This window comes from Fulmarus glacialis, unplaced genomic scaffold, assembly GCF_000690835.1.
Source record: "Fulmarus glacialis isolate BGI_N327 unplaced genomic scaffold, ASM69083v1 scaffold1729, whole genome shotgun sequence".
NCBI lineage: Eukaryota > Metazoa > Chordata > Aves > Procellariiformes > Procellariidae > Fulmarus > Fulmarus glacialis.
The window spans coordinates 109,047-129,723 of NW_009233673.1; the positions used below are offsets into that span (position 1 = coordinate 109,047).

General features: G+C 38.2%; 1 protein-coding gene across 2 annotated transcripts in view; it reads right to left on the reverse strand.

Annotated features, from left to right (window-relative positions):
• The window catches only part of GTDC1 (glycosyltransferase-like domain containing 1), a 125,425-nt gene extending 106,071 nt beyond the window's left edge, over positions 1-19,354 (reverse strand). For both annotated transcript variants that reach the window (XM_009585380.1, XM_009585379.1), the window contains exon 1: positions 19,173-19,354. In XM_009585380.1, the coding sequence (XP_009583675.1) occupies positions 19,173-19,354 (182 nt within the window). The remainder of the gene's footprint in view (positions 1-19,172) is intronic.
• Positions 19,355-20,677: the final 1,323 nt, after the last annotated feature.

The following is a 20,677-nucleotide window of genomic DNA, read 5'->3' on the forward strand; positions in this document are numbered from 1 at the left end:
ATTATCAAAGTTTCAAAGATAACAATAAAAATACAGAGTAGCCTTAAAGCCTTTATAAGATCTTTTCTAGATAATGGCACAATTAATAATGTCATTATTTAGTACAAACACTGTGTTAATAGAAAAAAAAGATTAAGAAAGTTTCCTTTAATAGCCACTTTGGAAATGAGTTGTATCATGTTCCCGACTTAAAAAAAAAGAAGGTGTGCACACAAACTTCATGTGCAATATTGTATTTTACAGTAAGTCTCTCTTTAAAACGGTAGATAAATTCAGACATTGGAAAGATTAATAAATAATAGCACGCTGATACAGTGAACTGCACGTGACCAGCTACAGGGTGTACATCACGTATGCCTGATAGCAACCCAAGACAGTATGTTCGAGCACTCAAGGAATCTGCATATAATCATGCTTAATAAAAACCACAGAAACTCCCATTGCTGTTGGTTCCAAAGGACATTCATTTTTAGCAAGTTAAGTTGCATCTTCACTTTTCTGTATTCTTCAAATGTAACCAAATAGAAGTGGCAGAAACTGTAACTGAGGGGTTAAATTCTGTCTTGAATACAAAAAATCCACTTATTCCATTGTTGTCTGCAAACATACAGTCAAGAACAACATTTCATCACAACGTGTACTTTCTATATTGTAACTGTAAAATTTAGTAATCGAAATGGCTACCATACTAAAAATGCATTCTGTCATTTTTCGACTTAGAGATCCCCTTTATAATGCTCCTATTTAAAGGTCAGCTAATTTTCTTATGGAAAGTAACTAATAACCTTTATTAATTCTTAGGCTCGCAGTTTTCTAGCACTTCAACCAAATAAATAATACACTGATGGAAGAGACAATACAAACCAAGCTGTTGAATATTGTCTCTACTGGGTGGGCAAAACTCTGTATTTGCAATAGGCAAAAGAGGTCTAAATTAGAAATTTAACATGTTTTTTGCTCTGGAAATTACGAAAGCATGTATAGATGAAGCTTTTTAAAAGCCAGGCTTGCTGGTTCTCCCCCCATGCTCCAAGATGCTGAGACCACTGAACGAGGTGCTAAGTCCACCAACGCCCAAGCACAACCAATAATCCCAAACCTTATACAGCACCTTTTTTTTTTTGGCCATTGCCTAAATTTGCAGGACATGCACAATGTTGGAGAACATAATGAAGAATTTTGCTTACAAACTTCTCTGCCGTCTTTAATAAAATGACTGAACAACATGAAAATAGCAAAGTTAAAAACATATGTATTTATATTTTATTCTCATGACATCTCTTGTATGGGAAGCACTATTAATGTTGCACACTATATAAAATGATGCAAGAATATCCAGTGGTTTATTATGTAAAGCAAAAATGCTTAAGTAGATCAGAATGCAGCATTATTCATGATCAGCTTTTCCTAGCACACTGCTTTGGGTGAGTTTGTTCCTAAGAAACATTACTACGCTTGAAACTAAAAATAGATAGCTATTTTTAGCTATTTAATCACATGAGGAAAAGACACAGTTTGTATCAGTCTTCTTTAATTTACAAAATAATTCCATAATGCACCCTGCACGTATATCATGAAAATCCCTGGCGCGCAACCTCCGGGCTCGCACACCGTGAGCCACGCGCCGGCTGCAAGTGGAAGCAAAATGGGTTTTAAAAGATTCCAGCAACAATAGTCTTGTGACTAAATCAGAAACAGAAGCAGAAGTCATGAGCCAAACAGATACCTATCGGTTTCCTTGAGCTTAATCTGATTAAAACATGGCTCTCAAAAATGTTAAATAGAATGCCACGTCAGAGAGCAGGCAAATGATAAAAATAGTTTGTGACAGGAAATCATTATTAAACCGGCATTAGTAGTGTATCTGTTGTGGAAATTTCCCCGTAATTTTTCAAGGTTTCCCCTTATGCTTTTCTTGAGTTGCCTGTTACACTTTTTTTTTCCCCCTCCTCAATGGCGTGTAAGTTTGAGATGTAGAAAGAAAATTATCACTGCAATTTTCCAACTATACTCTGCTCAATATCATCTCAAGTGTGTCATACATCATCCTGTCATTCACTTTAACAAGAAATCCCATAATATTCAGAGGCAGAAAATAATCCAAAATGGACAAGTGCCACTATGGCAAAAACACATTCATATGCCATCACGGGGCGGGGGGGCGGCGGGGGGATTAATCTTAATTTCAAGGACTTTCATAATGAAAGCATCTTAAAAATATTGAAGTGGGGGGGGAAGTTTCTGTGAAAAGCTGCTGGGAACGACAGGAGAGCCATTCTAGAGTACACCAACCAAAATTAGAAGAACAAAACTTGACCATATACTATCGCAGATCAACCTCAATGTTTTAAAAAGCTGACGCAAATAAAATAAAATTCAGCACCCTGAAAAAAAAGAGTCATTATTACTATCCGTCCTACTATTACCACCCTCTCACAACCATCCTCTGGATTATTGTGCCTTTAGAGCACTCCACAGAATACGAACTAGACTTGCAGCATCTTGCCCTGCCTTTAGTTACATAATCCAGAAAAAGCTTTTACAAAATAACTACCAAACAAAAAATAAACACGAAAAATACTTTTACAAGGTCTTATCTTACAAGGCTAACTCAAATAACCAAAACCCTACTTCAGCACATCGAAAAGACTTCAACAAACTTTAAAAGCCACCCCCAAAAACCTTTGGTTTCTTTTTAAAATGTCACTGGTGGGAAAAACCACCGTCAATCAAATTAGCTGTCTTTTCATTGAAAATAGGCATTTCATCTCCAATGATGATTCAGACTTCCCCGAAGAAAAGGTGTGATTTAGTTGACCATTGATGTGCTGGCTTCCCAGCAGAAGGACACCCAACGCCCCTTCTGATGGCCCCTTCGCCTAGCAGCCTCCCCACCGCTGCCCATGGATACTCAAACACCAGCAGGTTTTTAAATTTTAAGTCAAACTCAGAATTATTTGCCACTGGCACATCGTTAAGACAATGTTTGCGGGGAAAGAAAGAGGTACTTCACAGAGACATATCTAGACAGTAGGAGGGCTGATCTTTAATCAAACTCCACCTACCGCCCACCTAAATTCCAAGGGTGACAATGCCTCACAGGAATAATGACAATTTTTAAAGATCGTAGAGTCGCCGCATGTTTTGCAAGAGTTTTCTAAGACCTTCTTGGTTTTTGTCCTGGGTGTTGGCATATTCATCCCGCAACAGCCAAGCTATATCTGACTCAGCATGAAAGGGAACACGCATCCTATTTACGGCGGTGCTTAAACCTTATCCCATAAAGACTCTTCCAAGAGCACTCGCATCTATTCTTCTTAATATCCCTCCCACATTAAGAAATGATTATCTAATACAGGGAGTAATCAGCTCATGGTCTTACTACAGTCATCCTCCTTGACAAAGCAGGGAAAAATAATACCCAACAGCGAAGCATTAGAAAGTCAAGGTTCAAAACATCCACATTTATTGAGATCAACGCAAATTTATTTAGACCTCAATGCAAAGACCAAGTGCCGTCTCTTGATACAGAAACATCTATCTGCTGATAAATTCAAAGTCTGTATTTGTGCAATGGGCCTCTACCAGGACACATGCAATGTCACAGCGAAGGACGCACAGCCTGAAAGGCTGGAAGAAAAGCTGGCAACAGTTAAACCAGAACTAGTTTTAATGTTAACTTGAACATTTTACCATGCCAGAACATGGTGAAACACGAAATTTCACGCTGTCCTGCCATCAGAATTAAATAGCTTCCTAATCCGAAATACCGATACGCAAGTATGGACTAATAGATTATTAATTTATTACAGTATTAGTAATACCAGCAATAATATTAAGAACAGGCCATAAGACAGAGCCAAGCACGCCCTTCCAGGCGAGAACTGAATGGGCAGAGTTCAAGTGCGCACCAACAGCCATCCGGATCGATGCAGATTTGTTCACAACACATCTTTTCTCATTTCATACCCCCTCTCAGATCCATTTTCTCTATATCACCCTAGGAGACGAGACATGCAAGGGAAAAATAGGTATTCTTGTGGTTCTTAGGAGCAAAAATATGTATGTGTAGAGTTATATAGGGGGCCAGAACACCTCCGATGGCTGAAGGCTAAATGAGTCATCCACTTGAGAAGAATGACCAGTAATTAAACAAGAATCTGTAAAGCTATTAAGTGCGAGTATCAATTTCAACCTATGACACTGAAGGGAGAGAAGCTTCCTATGTACTGAAACCATCGATATATCATATAGCGGAGTCGCTTGCAAAGTAACCTCTCACCTAAGGAAATTCTTCTCCTTAGGAAGCCAAACAAAAACAATCTAAAATATTTATTGCCATCAATTTCATCCCTGTTCCATAAACTGCTTAAGAGACATGACATCATGCTAACTACCTAGACCCGTCTGGGTTGATGATAGTCCCAGATTTCAGGTTGACGACTAAACTGCAGGAGCATGGAAGGGTGCGAATCTACAGGTCACCGCAGATACTGAACACAAATCTGACTCGCCAAAGGCAGAGCTGACACTCCAGCAAATATAGAAGGTCTGGCGGTGGCACAGGCTGACACCACAAAAACAAGTCTTGCAATATTTTTGTCATCTTCTCAGCCTCCTTGGACTGGAAGTAGGAAGGCTTTCCTTTAAATAGACCAGACCTAATTGCTCCTTCCTCCAGCCCTTGTATTCACAGTTCTGCTTTCGTATGGAAAGACATCCACAGCATCTGAGCATATTCCCTGATGCGTTAGCAAAATACACAATACAAAATAAAAATAAATACAAAATAAAAATGAAATGTCCCATCAGGCCACATGGCCTGATGGGACATTACTGTCCATTTTCTATCAGTTAGCATAGCAAGCTGCATCTCCCTTTGCTCACACCATCTGAGCACATTCCCTGATGCGTTAGCAAAATAATTAGCAAGCCCCATGGCCTGATGGGACATTACTGTCCATTTTCTATCAGTTAGCATAGCAAGCTGCATCTCCCTTTGCTCCATGGCTGCTTCGTCCGCATTGCTAGACCTGATCTTAAGCCTTTAGTGCTTTACTGAAGTCCTTTTATACAGCTCATTTCTAAATGTTACTTGTCTGTAAGTATTTTGTCTGTTTTTCCCCTTCTACTCCCTTACATCACTAAGTGCCAAGCACTTGGCAACCCGACATTCACAAATCAGGCTTCAAAGACGCAATTCTGAATCGTCTTGACTCTAGTTGTGACAAGAAAAGGCAGGAACCCCCAAACGCATTGCTCCCTGCTTCTGCAGGAAGGAGCAGATGGCTGACTTCCAGATGGCCGCCAACCTCGTCTCACCAATTTCAACATCTGTATCTTGAATTACATCTCAAAGGATGGTCCTGAGACAGACTGCAGGTCACTGCCCACAGCTCCCGGCTACAGGGCTTATCCACAAGCCAAAGCATTTTGCAAAATGCAGGATGACAAGCCTGAAAAAAGGTTAAGGCTAATTAAAGTTTGTAGCAGGACATAGCTGAAAAAAAAGTTCAAAAGTAGATTTTAAGGAGAAATCCATCTTAAATATATATATTTTAAGTGTATCTCAAATCAGACCTTTTCTCCCCAGCCACAAACACCCCTTGCTTTCCACATGGCACCTTGTAAACCAAGGAGATGCCTCAGCCCTGGTCATTTGTACCTAAGAGGAATTAAGATGCAAACCATGAAATCCCAGCCAACCCCAATGGTTTTGCTTCCTGAGAATGGGCTTATTTTTCAGCTTCCAGACCAAGGTCATAAATAGGTTTGATGCAGCTTTAGACATGACAAACTTCCCAAGACTCAGCGAAAAAAATGAATTTTAGCTTGAAGTAGCCAAAGAGCTTTTTAACGCAGCCACAAACTATATTGTTTCTTCATATGAATTTAATCCAACTCCTCTTTCGGGTAGTTAAAAAACTTTAAATCTACCAACAGGAAGGTAACAAAACAATTTTGACTGCCACAGTAAGGAGCTGGTATGAATTAATGACTTCATCAATTTTACAGCATATATTTTTCTACAGTTTATATAATAAATTCAAAAATTAAAACATTACTGCTTTCTTACTCTGAGTGCATAATCACCTCAAGACGACTATTTCCAGACATTTAAAAAGAAAAGTGTCTTTTACAATAGGAAAAGTGAGTGTACCGCATTTCAAAATCCATTAAAATATAAAATTCTGGTTACAGGCGCAACAATCTGCCTAATTAGTTTTTCCTAATTAGCAGGATGCTCTAACCTCTTTAATAAGACTTCTGTAGACAGAATGTTCCATATTGGTTATCCATCTGAGGAAAAAACTAAACAAGTACAGCTAATAGAACAAGCGTGGTTGGGCTTCGTGGTCAGAAGGCTGCTCTGGTGCATTAATACCGGCAATCTGCAAAAACATGGAATATTCTATCTTAAATATACCATCGCTCACACTACAAACCCCTCCGTAACACCAGCATTTTGAAGACAAAATTAAAGATATTACACACAAAAGTTAATGAAGGTAGAGTTTTAAATTCCACAGCATGTCCTGGGAGACAAAAAAAAACCCAGCCAAAACAAAACCCAAAAAACCACATACGTATGGACCAAAATACACTGCGGAAAAGTGAGCTGAAGAGATAATGGGAAGGCAAATACCACAGTGATGCTGTAACAGCCCAGAGCGTGGCTGCGTAGTTGTTTTCCTCCACTGCAAAGCATTTACTTCGTGCACGGAGTTTTTGTACCTTCCTCTTCGTGATTCAGAGTCTTAGTATGTACCTAGCAATTAATAGGTAACGATATTATCTTCGAGTCCTATCTTATCCAATAAAAAACATTCTCATTATTACCATATATCGACCATGTAATTCAAAGACTACCGGTTAAGAGAAATGCAGAGCCCCAGCAACATCTGTGGTCAGAGGCAGATGCTCGAGATAAAGAAAATTCAGGCCCCTGTTTTGTTAGGAGTTTGCAGAGCAGCTGCTGAGCTTCATCTCAACAGCTGAAATATCCTTTATACTGCTTAAAAACGCAGGAAGCACACAAGTATCTCAAACTCCCTCCCTGCCACCATTTCATTCACCCCACTCGCTCAGACATGCCGACTCCACCCATGCTCTGAACACATTGGTCTCATCACCCACTAATGGACCTCTTGAAGGCACAGGAAGACGCTACTACATCCTTCACTTTTTTTCCATTCAGTATCTAAGAAAACTTAAGTCATGTGCAAAATATAATCTAAGAACAGTCCCTTGAAAAATGCCTGCTGATGGCAGAAGGTAGAGACACCCTAAACATTCTCTCTTCAAACGCCTGAACTCCAGAGACCCCATGCAATCCACAATGTCAGTGACCTTCCATACAACTGTCAATGTTAGAAAAACAGTATTCTAAAAGTATAGATGCCTACTTTTTAATACTGAAAGTATACTCTACGCATCATAACACACTATGGCACATTAAAATCTAGGATTTTTTTTTTCTGTATTGATATGCAAAAATATATACAAGTATTTTCTAATATATTTACACCAGAATAAGTATTAATTCAATGCAAGACCACTCTCTAGGTTCTCTGCTCCAAGGTAAAAAAAAAAAAAATAGGGAAGAAACGATAGGTTTTATTATTTCTAACTCATGATGCAATTTTGAATAATTACATTAGACTCTGGATTTCCTGTTCTGAAACTGATCTCTACCACCTCTGCCCAGAGAGCTTCTGCCTCCTTGGGCAAGACCTGAGATCTGGGTTTAAAGCACTTCACACCTGAATGCTTCAACAGCCACAGAAAACACTAAAGTCTGATTCCAAACTAGGTTGGGGCCACAAGATCCTTTGCAAGGCCGGCATTAAACCTCACAAGAGTAAGCACTACTGCAAATCAGACTCCACCTGTAGAGCGTTGAGTAGATGGTAACACAACAATCTAGAGTAGATAGCTACAAGGATTCTGTTACCAAGTCCTCTTCCATCTAGGTCTCTTGACTGATATCTTGAAGACATCACCTAACATGATCAGTAAACGCAATAGTCAATTGACCACAGACAGCTGAACTTCTCTCCCAGTTAGGATACTGAAGTTTTGTGAAAGTAATGGAGCGAAAAGGCAAAACCAGCAGGGTCAGCAGGCATAACTTGTATAATACAAGGGCAGGTATGAAGTTACTATTTGCTCCTGTGATAACTGAGAATCAGAAATACCACGAGATGCGTAACACCTGATGGCAATGCTGGGTCAACTCAAGTTACTCCCAAAGCACCTACCCAACTTCTTTTTCCTCCCATTTTGTTACCACACAGCTAAGACTTGTGGATGTAACAATAATTCAGAACCCACTTTAGTCTAGGATGAGGATAGCATCAATGAGTAATTTAAGGCCTAAAGCCAAAAAAAGAACAAACAAGAAAAAGATCAGCCTACTACTGAAGACCAAAAAAACTTCAAAAGCTTGCCAAATATGATGAAATAGGCTGGTTTTAGAGAACCCCTGCAATCTATCTGATCAAAACCTTCACCCCTCTCCATCCACACACATTAACCTCCAACATGAGCCTCAGCCTATGTCGAGATGAACTGGACATCCTTGAAGGAAAACAGGTCTAAAGCATACATTCCTTTTTTTGTCAATGGCTACAAGGCAGACAGAAGCTCTGTCCGGCACTGTAAACAGTTCGATGTAACATACTTCCTTCAGAAACATCTTATTTTGGCTCATCTACAATTTATTACAGTATACCTATAGCAAGAGAAATTCTCCTTCTAAATTAATTTAGGAATTATTTCACTAAAAAAAAAAATAAAAGATAACGCCTTTGTTACAATTGTCCCCAAAATTCATCTCTTCTTCTTGCATAAGTTTAGTATCCTTAGCACTATTTCTCCAAATTCATTTAGCATATAAAATTTTTAGCTGTTACGGTTTTAATAAAATTGATTACCAGGAAATTTCTGCAGATGCACAGTTTAAAATAATTCTATTCCTCAGGGTTTAAACACAGAGATGCCGCAATGCATGGTAACTGTTCCATGTTTAGTGAGTTACAACTATTCTGTCACGAGCAGGAAATGCATTTTGCTCACAAAAGCCAAAGGCACTGTCAAACCTGCAGCAATCTGCAGAACAGCAGGAAAAAAATGCCTGCGAACTAACTGCTACTAGATAATGGTCCCATTTATCATTCTTAAATTCCATTTTTAATTAAAAATAGGATATTCTCTTACATAAATAAAAAATTGCAGATGTTCTCAAATTACTTCAATTTTTTTAATTTTTCCATATATAATATACATAGTACTATATGCATTCAAAAATTTCTTCATGTTATTACATAACACTTAATTCCATGAAGATTTTTCCATGTTCCAAATAGACACAAATCTTCATTATATGCAGAATATGTTATGTTAAAAAAAATTATCACTCTTAAAGAAAACACAAGTTAATAAAACTCGTATTAGGAATACCACTTAACTGCAACAAAAATTAAAGTTGAAATAAATTTTCTATTGTTTTACTTATAATAATTTACACCTTTTTTAAAACCATTTGATAAATTATCATATTAAACAATTTAAGTAGTTACATCAGGTAAAATTGGTGTGAGAGAAACATTAGGCCTGTTCTAGATACATCTTTCCTTACAGTAATTATTAGAAACAATACTGTTAACAGGTATAAATTCTTCCAGTAATTCTTCCGCAAAAAAAAAATCACGTATTTGCTTTTGATGTTGTGTCCACTGCTGTTTCCTTCTTTCTTTCCTCAAGTTGCTATTAGACAGAAATATAAGCTCCAGCGTGCAACAAGTAAAATGGAAATTAAGAGAGCTAAAACAAAAAATGATGAACAAGTAGGCAAGGTTATAAACATAAACAATAAAAAAAAAGTGCTCTGAAATGGAAAGCATTCTTTAAAATGACTGTGTCCACTGGACCATCAGAGTATATGTGCAGGAGGAAGGGAGGAAAAGACAGGGAACAAAGGACAAAGGCAAGAAATGGAAAATACTGTCCAAGGGAATAAGAAGATTGCAAAAATCTTTACAGAATGATGAACAAAAAAAAGCCTTTCAGTTGCTTTGTATTTGTCAAAGATATTCAAAACCAATAGACATAATTTACATAGATTCCCAATTTTTTTTTTGAAGTGAGGATAAATTAATCATCATAATGATTCAAAGCATATCAATAACAGGTATCATTCCTAAGATACTTGGACTGAGTAGTATAAGAGGGAAGAGGAGGAAAATAAATTGATCAAACTGCGGTTTGGGGGAGTCAGAAGTCCATCTTAAATTAAACGCATTCCATTGCACCGTAATTTGGCATATAGACTGTAATCAAATTACAGCCCAGGTATATGTTGTATGTTTAGGGAAGAAAAGACATCATAAACCACAAAATCAAGTATATTATGGGTCAATTTAGGTTAGCATTTCAGTTTGATTCAGAAGAGCATTTATGAAGTGGACTCTCACAACCATCCTTGCCCAGTGTGCCTCAGCTCACACCAGACTGGTCTCCAAGATTACGAGATATATCCCTTCAGATGAAACTAAGCCAGGAGGCGATGCTCCTGGAGAGCATTTAATGGACTCCAGCCCTGTCTTAGGGACATTCAGTCCTTAAGAACCATGCTACACCTAGTGTGAAGTAAAAACCTTTGAAATAATCTGCTGTGTGGACGTTGGACCCGGAGCACCATTTCATTCTACCGCCTCTCCACAGCCCTATCAGGTCACACTACCTGTTAACAGGTATCACCTGGCTATGCGGTCACGTGCATGTCACAGTTCTGTATAAATTGTAATCTCAGAGGAATCAAGGAGATAAAACCAGAAAACGCCTTTGGGCACATTTTCTGGAGTGACCACGGACCTAGTCAGTGCCTTCAAAATCCACACTGAAACTCACGGACACCCACAGGAGATGCTCAGAGCCCACAGCCGGTGTGAAAAAGCATCTGTAGAAATATCACTTGAACTTCCAGTACGTACCACCCAAGCACATCAGAGAAAGCCCCTAGCCAGTGGTCATGGCAGTTGTAGTCAACGGAGACAAGGTGAGCGGTTACGGTGTGAGTGGAAGTGGAACCAGCTGAGCAGGGTACTGAGCACTTGGGTACGGGCGCTCAGGCTGAACTAGGTAACTAAAGGTAACTAGGTAACTGAATTCTTGGTCTGTTGTAGACTGGCAACTGAGATGTCCCCAGCCACCTGAACCAAGACATTCAAACTTCAATGTATTTGGGTCAGGCTAATGCTTGCAAAAAAAAAAACCCACAACAAAAAACCAACAACAAACAAACCAAAAAAAAGAACATATTAATGTTAATACAGGTCTTCTCCCAAAACTGTTTTGCTAAAAACAGTTTGCATGACAAAGTTTCTTTTCATTATACACCAGTTCACAAAATCCAGCCAAGCTGTGAGTACTCATTAAGAAAGCAAGTTATTTATGACACTGGAATATAAAGCTATAAATCCAAATCATGTGCAAACCAAGTATCTAACAAAATTTGTATTATTTACTTCTTAGGTGCAAAAAAAAAATTGAGATTACAAAAAATGCAGCACAGGAAAAAAAAGAAAAAAAAATCAAGTTTTTACTCTTTATTAGATGCAAACCAAAAGCTTTGTTTCTTTCCCTTTGGAACATCAAATTAGTGTTATGGACTAGAATGACAATGAATTATAGAAAGTATCATATCCTTTACAATATAGTACTGCATATGTTTGTTATTTGAAAATAGAAGTATAATCCATAACTAATCTAGAAATAAAATATATACACAGCAACCATTTAAAAGGACAGATAAAATACTCATTAAAATCCTAAGTGTAGAAATACTGCATCATAATGCACAATTTCATTACATTTTACTGCCAGCAATGTAAATATCAATTCTCCAGGTGATTCATAAAATTCATTTTAGAAAGGAAAATAAAGATTTCACCGGGCACTCGAGAACATAAAGAAAAACACATGCTAGGATCTGAAAAAACAGACTGTTCTTTCCTTGTCTCATCAGAATAGTTTTCTAGAATTTCAGCAAATCTTTTACACATCAAATGGACAACGGCCATTTCACATCAGCACTTCCTATAGATCACCCGACAGTCCCAAGCAGCATCCTTCCCGGTCCTGCACCTCCCCTTGCATTGCGTTCATCATTCCCATCTTATTGTTGCTAAATTTGAGATCATGTATATCTACTTCCACTGACTTCAAAGGAAGGAGCCTGCATTTAAATTCATCTAAAACCTCTTTTAGCTATCCAAATTGTGAAATTGCCTAATAATGGGACTGTATTAAAAAAAAAAAGCATGTTGGACAAATTAAACAACTAAAGTTTTTGGAGGGAAGCGTGCATGTGGGGGTTTCCACACAAAAACGTAAAGAAAACCTGTCACTTTTAAAATGAATAGCTACCATCTGCCAGCATTTTATCTGAGGCAAAGTTGATTAATGCAAAGTGAATGTTTAAGATCACACTGCTGTCTGCCTGAATAAATTTCAGGTAGTTTATTTAGGAAATTATTTGTCCTGTTTCTTAAAAGAGGGGTTTTTTTGTTGTTATTGGATTCCTCCCCCCTCAAATTTTTACACAGCCAGACCTAAGAATAAAAACATTTGCTCTTAAATCGCCGTACTGTACAAGGACTTTGAGCGCCAGAACATTGTTTCTGGCCCCTCTGCACCACGGCAGCAAAGTAATTAATATGACCAACAAAGGAGATCCCACCTCCTTCGCCGGCTCCATGAAAACTTTCAGGCAGCCTCTCTCCGTCATACTGAAAAGTAAATTTTAGCAGTCTAATTGTGAGCAGAGAAACCACAGCAGTGCTGTTATCCTCAATAGGAAATTATTTTGCCCTTAAACCTTACTCAATTTTTTACTGGACTGATTTTTTTACCAGATAATTTTTTACCTTTATTTACAGTATCTTCCCAATTAAAAAAAAATCAATTATAGAATTTAAACATTTTTCTTTTAACTTTAAAGCATTGCTTTATATTACTGTTCTGATAAAAATCATTCTCAAATACATTTGATTATATGCTCTTCTTTAGAAGTTTACTTTGAACGATAACATTTTCAGAAGAAGTCTTCAGAACAGATTTGGGGCGATATTAACCTAAATCACACAAACCCCAGTTTTACCCAGACGTTCCCACGTTACGTACTTTCAGCATCAGATGGCCTCCAAGTTCTCCCTCACCAGAGAGAATTTCACACCCGTTATTGAGGCTGGGACACCCTCTATTATGCTGGGATACAGAAGTGGAGGGCATCATCTGTGATAAGTGGTGGAGCTTCATGCCGTTCCATATGGACGTATATTCTCTTTGCTTACACTTTAAGCTGGCTGGACACCGGCCAGCTCTGGTCAGAAGTCACAAAGTTGTTTTAGCTCCGTACATGGTGCCCGTGTCTCGTATCTTGGTAGGGTTTGTTGGTTTAGGCTCAACACGGCGCTGGGGCGGCCATCTGGCCCCCGGTGTGAAGCTAGCTCCCAACCAGCTAGTTCAAAGCATGGGCAGGACAAACGTGTATGCGTTTGCTCAAGCCCATGTGAACTAACCTTGGTGATCTCAACTGATTTGTTTAAAAAAAAAATGCAAACAGGTTTAGCAACTAATGAAATTAAAGAAGTAATGACCCTTTACTCAGCTTGGGAGCATGAAAGAGGAACATGGGACTAAGCAATGTCTCCTGTACCCTCCTTTCGGTGTGCTTTGCCCCTTTAAATGAAGGATTTCTGTTATTCCTGGTTTGGACATCTCTACAGTAAGGTAAGAATGTCATTATTTGTATCCATCAGTGAGGCTATAGAAATGAGTCACACCCACATGGTATTTTTAATCAGAGATGAGACCTGAACCCTGTCTTTAGGGGATACTTGCTACTGCATTTAGTCACTGTGTTTCTTCATGCCTTTGTATCAACTAATCAAAGTACAAAGAGAAGTCTCTTCTCCAGGAGCACGTTCCACTGCATCTGACATAAAACTGCAGTTAAAACACACAAACGCTTCTTAACTTTACACTGAGCAACAAAGAAATGGTGTGAAACTAAGAGCAGCTCTGGGCAGAAAATTATTCGGTAATTCCAAGAAGGTGATCCACCTCCCATCTTCAAATGTAACGAAGTTGAGCAATAAGACCAAAATACACACTCTTAGTAGTTGATACCATAAATGAGATTCAAGTTTTATTCACCTATATACAGAAGCAAACACCATAAAATATGCCAAAAAAAATTGCATCAGGTAATTTTTTTTTTTTAATTTGCAGGTACATGGTTATCTTTTATTTAACTAAACTTTTATTTAACTATTTAACTACTACTCACAAATACAACTCATTTATTTCTTACCTGGGTGTTCTTAGGGGCCAAATGCTGGGAAGGCCTCTAATGCGGGGAAAATTATTCCACTTCCTACGAAGATTATATAAAGATGCACTTCCAGTATTTGACAGATGTAAAAAGAGAGAAACGTTCCCAGCACAAATGGGCATCTATGTATTCAGCTTTAATGAAATGGCTGAAATTTCCCCTGCCTTGCTTCAATTCACATCTTCAAACATCTTCCCCAGGATATTTACTTGCAGGTATTTTTTTGAAAAGAAAATATCTAGAAAACAGTTAAGTACTCTAGCTTACAAATGCTCGCACATGCAAGCTGTGTTATGTTTTCAGTGGGACTGAACTACTTACTGGAATAAAAATTTACAGGATCACTCTTTTTAAAAGGACATTTAGGCGACACCAGTTCATCAGTTAGTAAAGAATTCACCCTATAACAAGGCATTTTCTCCTTATAGAACAGAATGAAAGCATCAGATCTGAAACAATCCTAAATCTAGTAGTCTTAACAGGTTATTTAATAAAAAAACCCCACATCTACATTATATACTGTTGGAATATACTATACATCGCTGAACACCACACCCCCCCAGGTTTTTTTATTTTTCAGAGATCTATTAATTGAAAACAATGATTTGTTTTCTCTTTTGTAAAATGTAAAAAGCATAGAGTTTGTCTTTAAAATATAGTTGTCAAATATCAAGGGGTATATATATGCTAACATTTACCCTAGGGGTATTTCAGGGCTAGAGTCTGTTACAAGTAAAATCTTTATTCATATGAACAGCTACCTGGGGGGCAATACTGAATGTAACACATAATATTTTTATATATATATATTTAAAATAATCTAGCAGTGCCATTAAAACAAACTGGAAGCTACAGTGCATCTAGTCTCTCCGTTTTGGAGATCTAAGCCTTATACTACTAACTTTTTTGGTTTTGAATTACATTCTGTAGAGGATAGTCCCTAAAATGTAAAATGCTTTCGTCTAGTGTGTCATATCAACCGTTTTATTTTTTAAAAGATTGTTCATGGTAATAAAGAATAGAATTACAGAAAAAAGAAAAGCAAATTTTTTTTCGTTAAATTCTGCAACAGTATTTTCAAATTTGAGAACTTTCCTTAAGAAGAAAAAACAGGCTAAAAAAAAAAATCTTTTTTGTTACGTGCTTTCTAGAATTACTGAATAATCACTACGTGCTATGGAAAGCAACTTTAGACGAGATCAGACATCTACATTTATCAAAGAGTTTAAGCTGTCTGAAGCAAGTTGGGAGACAAAGCAGACAACACAGCAGCTCTGCAGACTGCCAGCAGCCCGAGGAGGTCACGTCTCTCTGCCGGACCTTCCTAATTTACGGAATGAAGATGATAATATTCCATCAACTGCTAACAAAACTCTGTAATTGTTGAAAAACTTGTCTAGAGAAAGCAGACAGTAATTCTGCCCTTTTTGAGTACATTTCAAATGCTGTGATTTGGAAATTGCCACCACAAGGATGAAACTCCTTGTACTGATGCAACATCCAAACAGACACTTTCTTTCCAATTAACGAAAAATCATGTGAGTCTCTGTATAGCAATTAAGAAAGCTCTTAAAAATGCTCAGTTCTGTGGCTGCTGTACATCAATATATTAGACCATTTCAAGTTTACTAGCCAAGTCACCTTTAAAAACTTTCCTTATGGCCTTCCAAGTTGGAGGGACTCGCTGCGCGCCTGACCTTCCCCATTCATCAGGGCTTCTGTCCTCCTTTAGGGAGATGAATGAAGACGTGAGCTGGTTTAACGACACACTGCACAATGAAGCCATGAAAACAGAAAAGCAACATTTTTCTAGAGAAACACAGAACAGCCTTTGCATCGGGGAAAGTATATAAATCTACGCAGTTTTGCAGATAAAATACTAAGTGTCCATAACAGCTACATGTGTTCCCCTTGAAGGGTGAGGACATCTTCTCCCTGTCGCAATTCTGGGTAAATCTCATTTTTGCATGGGAACATCATTTTATTGCACACCAAGACATTGGCTACGTGGTTCACAAAAGTAACATTAGATGCACTGCTCGTTATCAATTCAGCTGTAAGTCTTGCTCAAGGGAGTACATGTTTGTTCTCCATGAAAAGTATTCGTAAGTTCATCACAAACTCTCTGGTCACTGCAGAGTATCTGAATTTAACATCTATGATTCTGCACTGTACAGTCTGCTTCAAAAGCACTTTATAAGACTGTTCCTTAACTCATTGAACATCACTTGAAAACTAACAAACCTGTTTCCTTGCCATAATCAGCTTATATGTATAAAAGTATAGATCTTTTAAAACATACGTATACTACTCCCATAATCAGCTTATATGTACAAAAGCATAGATCTTTTAAAACATACGTATACTACTGCTGTATAGATGTATAGCAAGATCAGGCTTATTAGCATCAGTATTATTTCTCATACATACCAGCATCCTGAAATAAAGTACAGTTTGAAAATAAAAATTTAGTAATGCAGCTCCGTTACCAGAAGTGTTTGCACTCAAAATATTTGTGACCTTTCTGTATTACACGCACAAATAGAAACAAGATATTTATGAAGTGTCACATTTGTGAAAATCACTTGTACAAGAAAATTTTTATTCTACAAATAATGTCAGTATTATAAATAATGCAAATTTGGTATTTCCCACGACCTCACAAGAAGGTTGAAATATTTAAGTGTATAATTCAAAATACACACTCTTGCCAGTTACCAATGAGAAACTACTACCTGGGAAGCAGATCTTAAATGGTTACTAGCAAGCTAGAAATAAAAGAATCAATGTTAATTTTAATCAATGTTTTTTCTAATAGGAGAGAGTAGTCAGCCTCATTAGGTTGTAGTCTGATGCACTTACACTTTCAATTTAAGAAAATACTTGAAACACTCAATTACAAAACAAACATTAAAAACGTGCAAGTAAAGTAGAAGGTACCTCTAATTAGTTTTCCTCTCACCAGTCATATCAGCCCTTGTTCCTAAAATTTTATCCTGCCTGCGAGGATACATACTCTTTTTTAAACATCGCATCTTTGTGAACTTTGACTATTTGATGCTGTCTGATCGTACCCTAACAGCAACAGCAAAGAAAAAGCTTTCCTCTCTTTAAGATGCTCTATTGGTTAGATCAGATTTATTTGCTGTCAGTAAAGGTTATATTTGCACATAAGTCTATGACAGATTGCAAGTTTATTAACTTCAAGTGAGTTTTCAAGCTGGTGGGTTGAGGTTTTTTTGGGGGGTTGTTGGTTTTTTTGTGGGGTTTTGGGGTTTTTTTTTGTCATCATTCCCTCCCCCTTCCCCCAAGATGTGGGTTACTTGACAAACTGGAGTGAAGTTATCTTAGGTCAATGTAACTGTAAGTTAAACTAATGAAGTGTATGTCTATGAGTGATGTCTGATTAGTTTAATACAGTTAGTGCTGGACAGCTTGGGCTGCTGACCTTGAAGGAACACAGATAACATTGTGATGCGTTGGAGGATGTGGTTGTGATACAAGACAAATTTACATAACAGTTTGTCATATACACTCCTCCAAAACAAAATTGTTGCAGAAGAAAAGCAATAGGAAACCAACGCTAAATGCCTCGCACAAAACAAACCGGGGAAAATTAATTATAACATTTGGCTTGGGATGGTATCTTATTTTAAATGCAAGCCAGAAGCAGGCACAGAAAAGGTGTACATTTATATAGTATGCATTCCAAAACAGATTAGACATTGTGCTGGGTAACACTGTTCAAATGCAGCCTTCTATAGCACAAGATCTACTCTTGAAAAATCATATTCCTTCCCTAGCCAACTATGTCTACTTGCTCCTGATAACAAGTACCAGACCCGGTTCTGAACTGCAACCAGTTAGCGCATCATTTAGGTGTGCTCAGAGCCCTGCTGAAGTTCATTCTGTGGCTGAAGGGCAGCTGCTTGTGTTAAACCATCCCCGTGCACGAAGGGTCTCTCTCTGTGAAGGTGCAAAGCCAACCGAGTGCTCACTTACCACCCACGCCGTGACGCTCTGCTGCGCGCCCTGAGCGGAGCATGCCCCGTGCCACGCAATACGTCACTGCTCAATACAGTCATCTTACCACATCTCAACTGATCAGGTAGGCCAAGGAAAATCGCTTGGTTGAAAGACAGCTTGGTTCTGGAGTGACTGATTCTCACTATGTGACAGCTATCTCTTGACCTAAATAGTTTGCTTTTATCAGACCAGGTTCTAGCTGATAGGAATCTGCCACTTACAGAACTGCGTAATTGACAGCCACCGTTGCTGGCACATTACAGAACCGGACCGTCATTAAGATAAAACTGCTCCCTTAATCCTCCAGGACAGCCCGAGTAGTACACTCTGATAAATCAGACTTGCCAACAGATACATCGGAGGGCAAGTGAGGAAGCTGGCAGCGTTCACATCCATGCCATCTTTCAACTAATCTGTGAAGCACAGTTTAAACCTTTCAGTATTACTGAATTCGCTTGATAATTTTAAAATAAGATGTACATATACATGTATACAGAAACAGGTATCCATATACTTGCACTCTTAGAGACTTTCAAGGACTAGCAATGCAAGACAAAGTAGTCTAAGAAACTCTAAAACATGACGGTAATTTCCCGTATTTATACCCCAGGAAGTCAGTGCAAGAAGAAAATCTTGTATTGTCCATGCATCCACGCTTGCATGCACATAACTGAAGATTCAGCTCAAGAGACCTGGTGGAAGGCCTCTCTGTAATTTGAGCTTTGAAATTATTCAATTCCTGGGTTACCTGTAGTTAGTACTTGCTGGCACTGTTTGCATGAAATAAAGAGCAGCAGTCCGTGCCTTCCAATGCCACTTCTTGGCAGGGAGCGTACAGAGGACACAGTCATCTTGTAGCTCTTCCTGGAGAAGATCCATCAGCTGCTTGTGGGAACCACCATAAAAGGCTTCTATGAGAAGAACACTCATTTTCCAAGTACTTCAGATCCGTCTGGACTCTGAAAATGACAATAGAGAAATATCTTACTTTAGAAATACACCTTGGTTTATTTTATTTAAGAGAAGGATATTGGAAAAAGCAGAAACATATTGCAAGGCCTTACAGTGTCTTCTTTTTTCCCATGAAATTAATCCTTCATATTATACTAATGAGTTTACTTCAGAAAAGGCTACTTAACAATTATGATGACAAAATTATCACACCTATTAGTTTCAACCATTAAAATTTTTAAATGAATCAAAATGTGCAGGACTTAAAAACAATACAGTATTTTGAATTTATTGTTTTGTTTTCAATCAGATACTTAAAAGCGGCTTTACTTTACACACTCTTAAATACATCATTCTTCCATACATTAGGGGGTATGTCCATACAATGTAGTTTATTCATTTTTACGTAAGTTTCTCCCTTTTCCTGGCAGTAGATAAAGCTCAAGAACAATTCAAACACACCTCAGCCCCAACAGTTTCAAATAATGGTGATTTGGGTAAAGCCAGAGAGCAGCCTGGGGAGATGCAGTCTGAGCATCCCCCCAGGACTCTCTCCTGCATCGCTGGGAGCTGGGATCACCACCCAAGCAACACGCTCGGACCCTAGAGATGTAAACCATGTTGGTTTTTGTTTTTTGGGTTTTTTTTCCCCCCGAGTACTCCAAAATGGCTGGAAGAGAACAGTATCGCAGGCTTAAGGAAGCTCTCAGATGAGAAGCCACAGAGCTGCTCGCAAACAGGATGCAAAACCTGCTGCCCGAAGTGAAGGGAAAGATGAAAACCCTGTGACTATTGCTCATCTCTTTCATGAGTCACGGACTTGGGGTACTGAAAAGCTGCTTTTCAGATGCTTCGAGCAAAACCATCACATACAAAAGTTGAAAATAAAACCCTGAAAGGTATTCAGCATCCATGACTGCCCCTCTGACGGTTTCCTTCTCAACATAGCCTGGACAAGGGAGGACTCTCCGTTAAACTTATTTGCTCAGGCTTCATGTTTGATGCTGTATAATGCAAGACCGTACATCCATTTCCTGACCTGTAATTTCTAGTGGTTTCACACTGTAATCCTTATCTTCTCAAAGCCTCTGGTGACAAGAAGTGAGAATTCAGAGAACTACATACTCTCCAGAAAATCTCAATCATCATTTCACCTTGAAATTTAGTTAAATTCAAGATCAGGTTAAAAAAATTATGTATTCTGTAATGAGAGTGTAGAAAACAAAACAAAACAAAATACTTACAAGTGCATAGTAGCTATCAAAAGACCAACTAGCCAGCAACAACAATCCAAAGACTGAA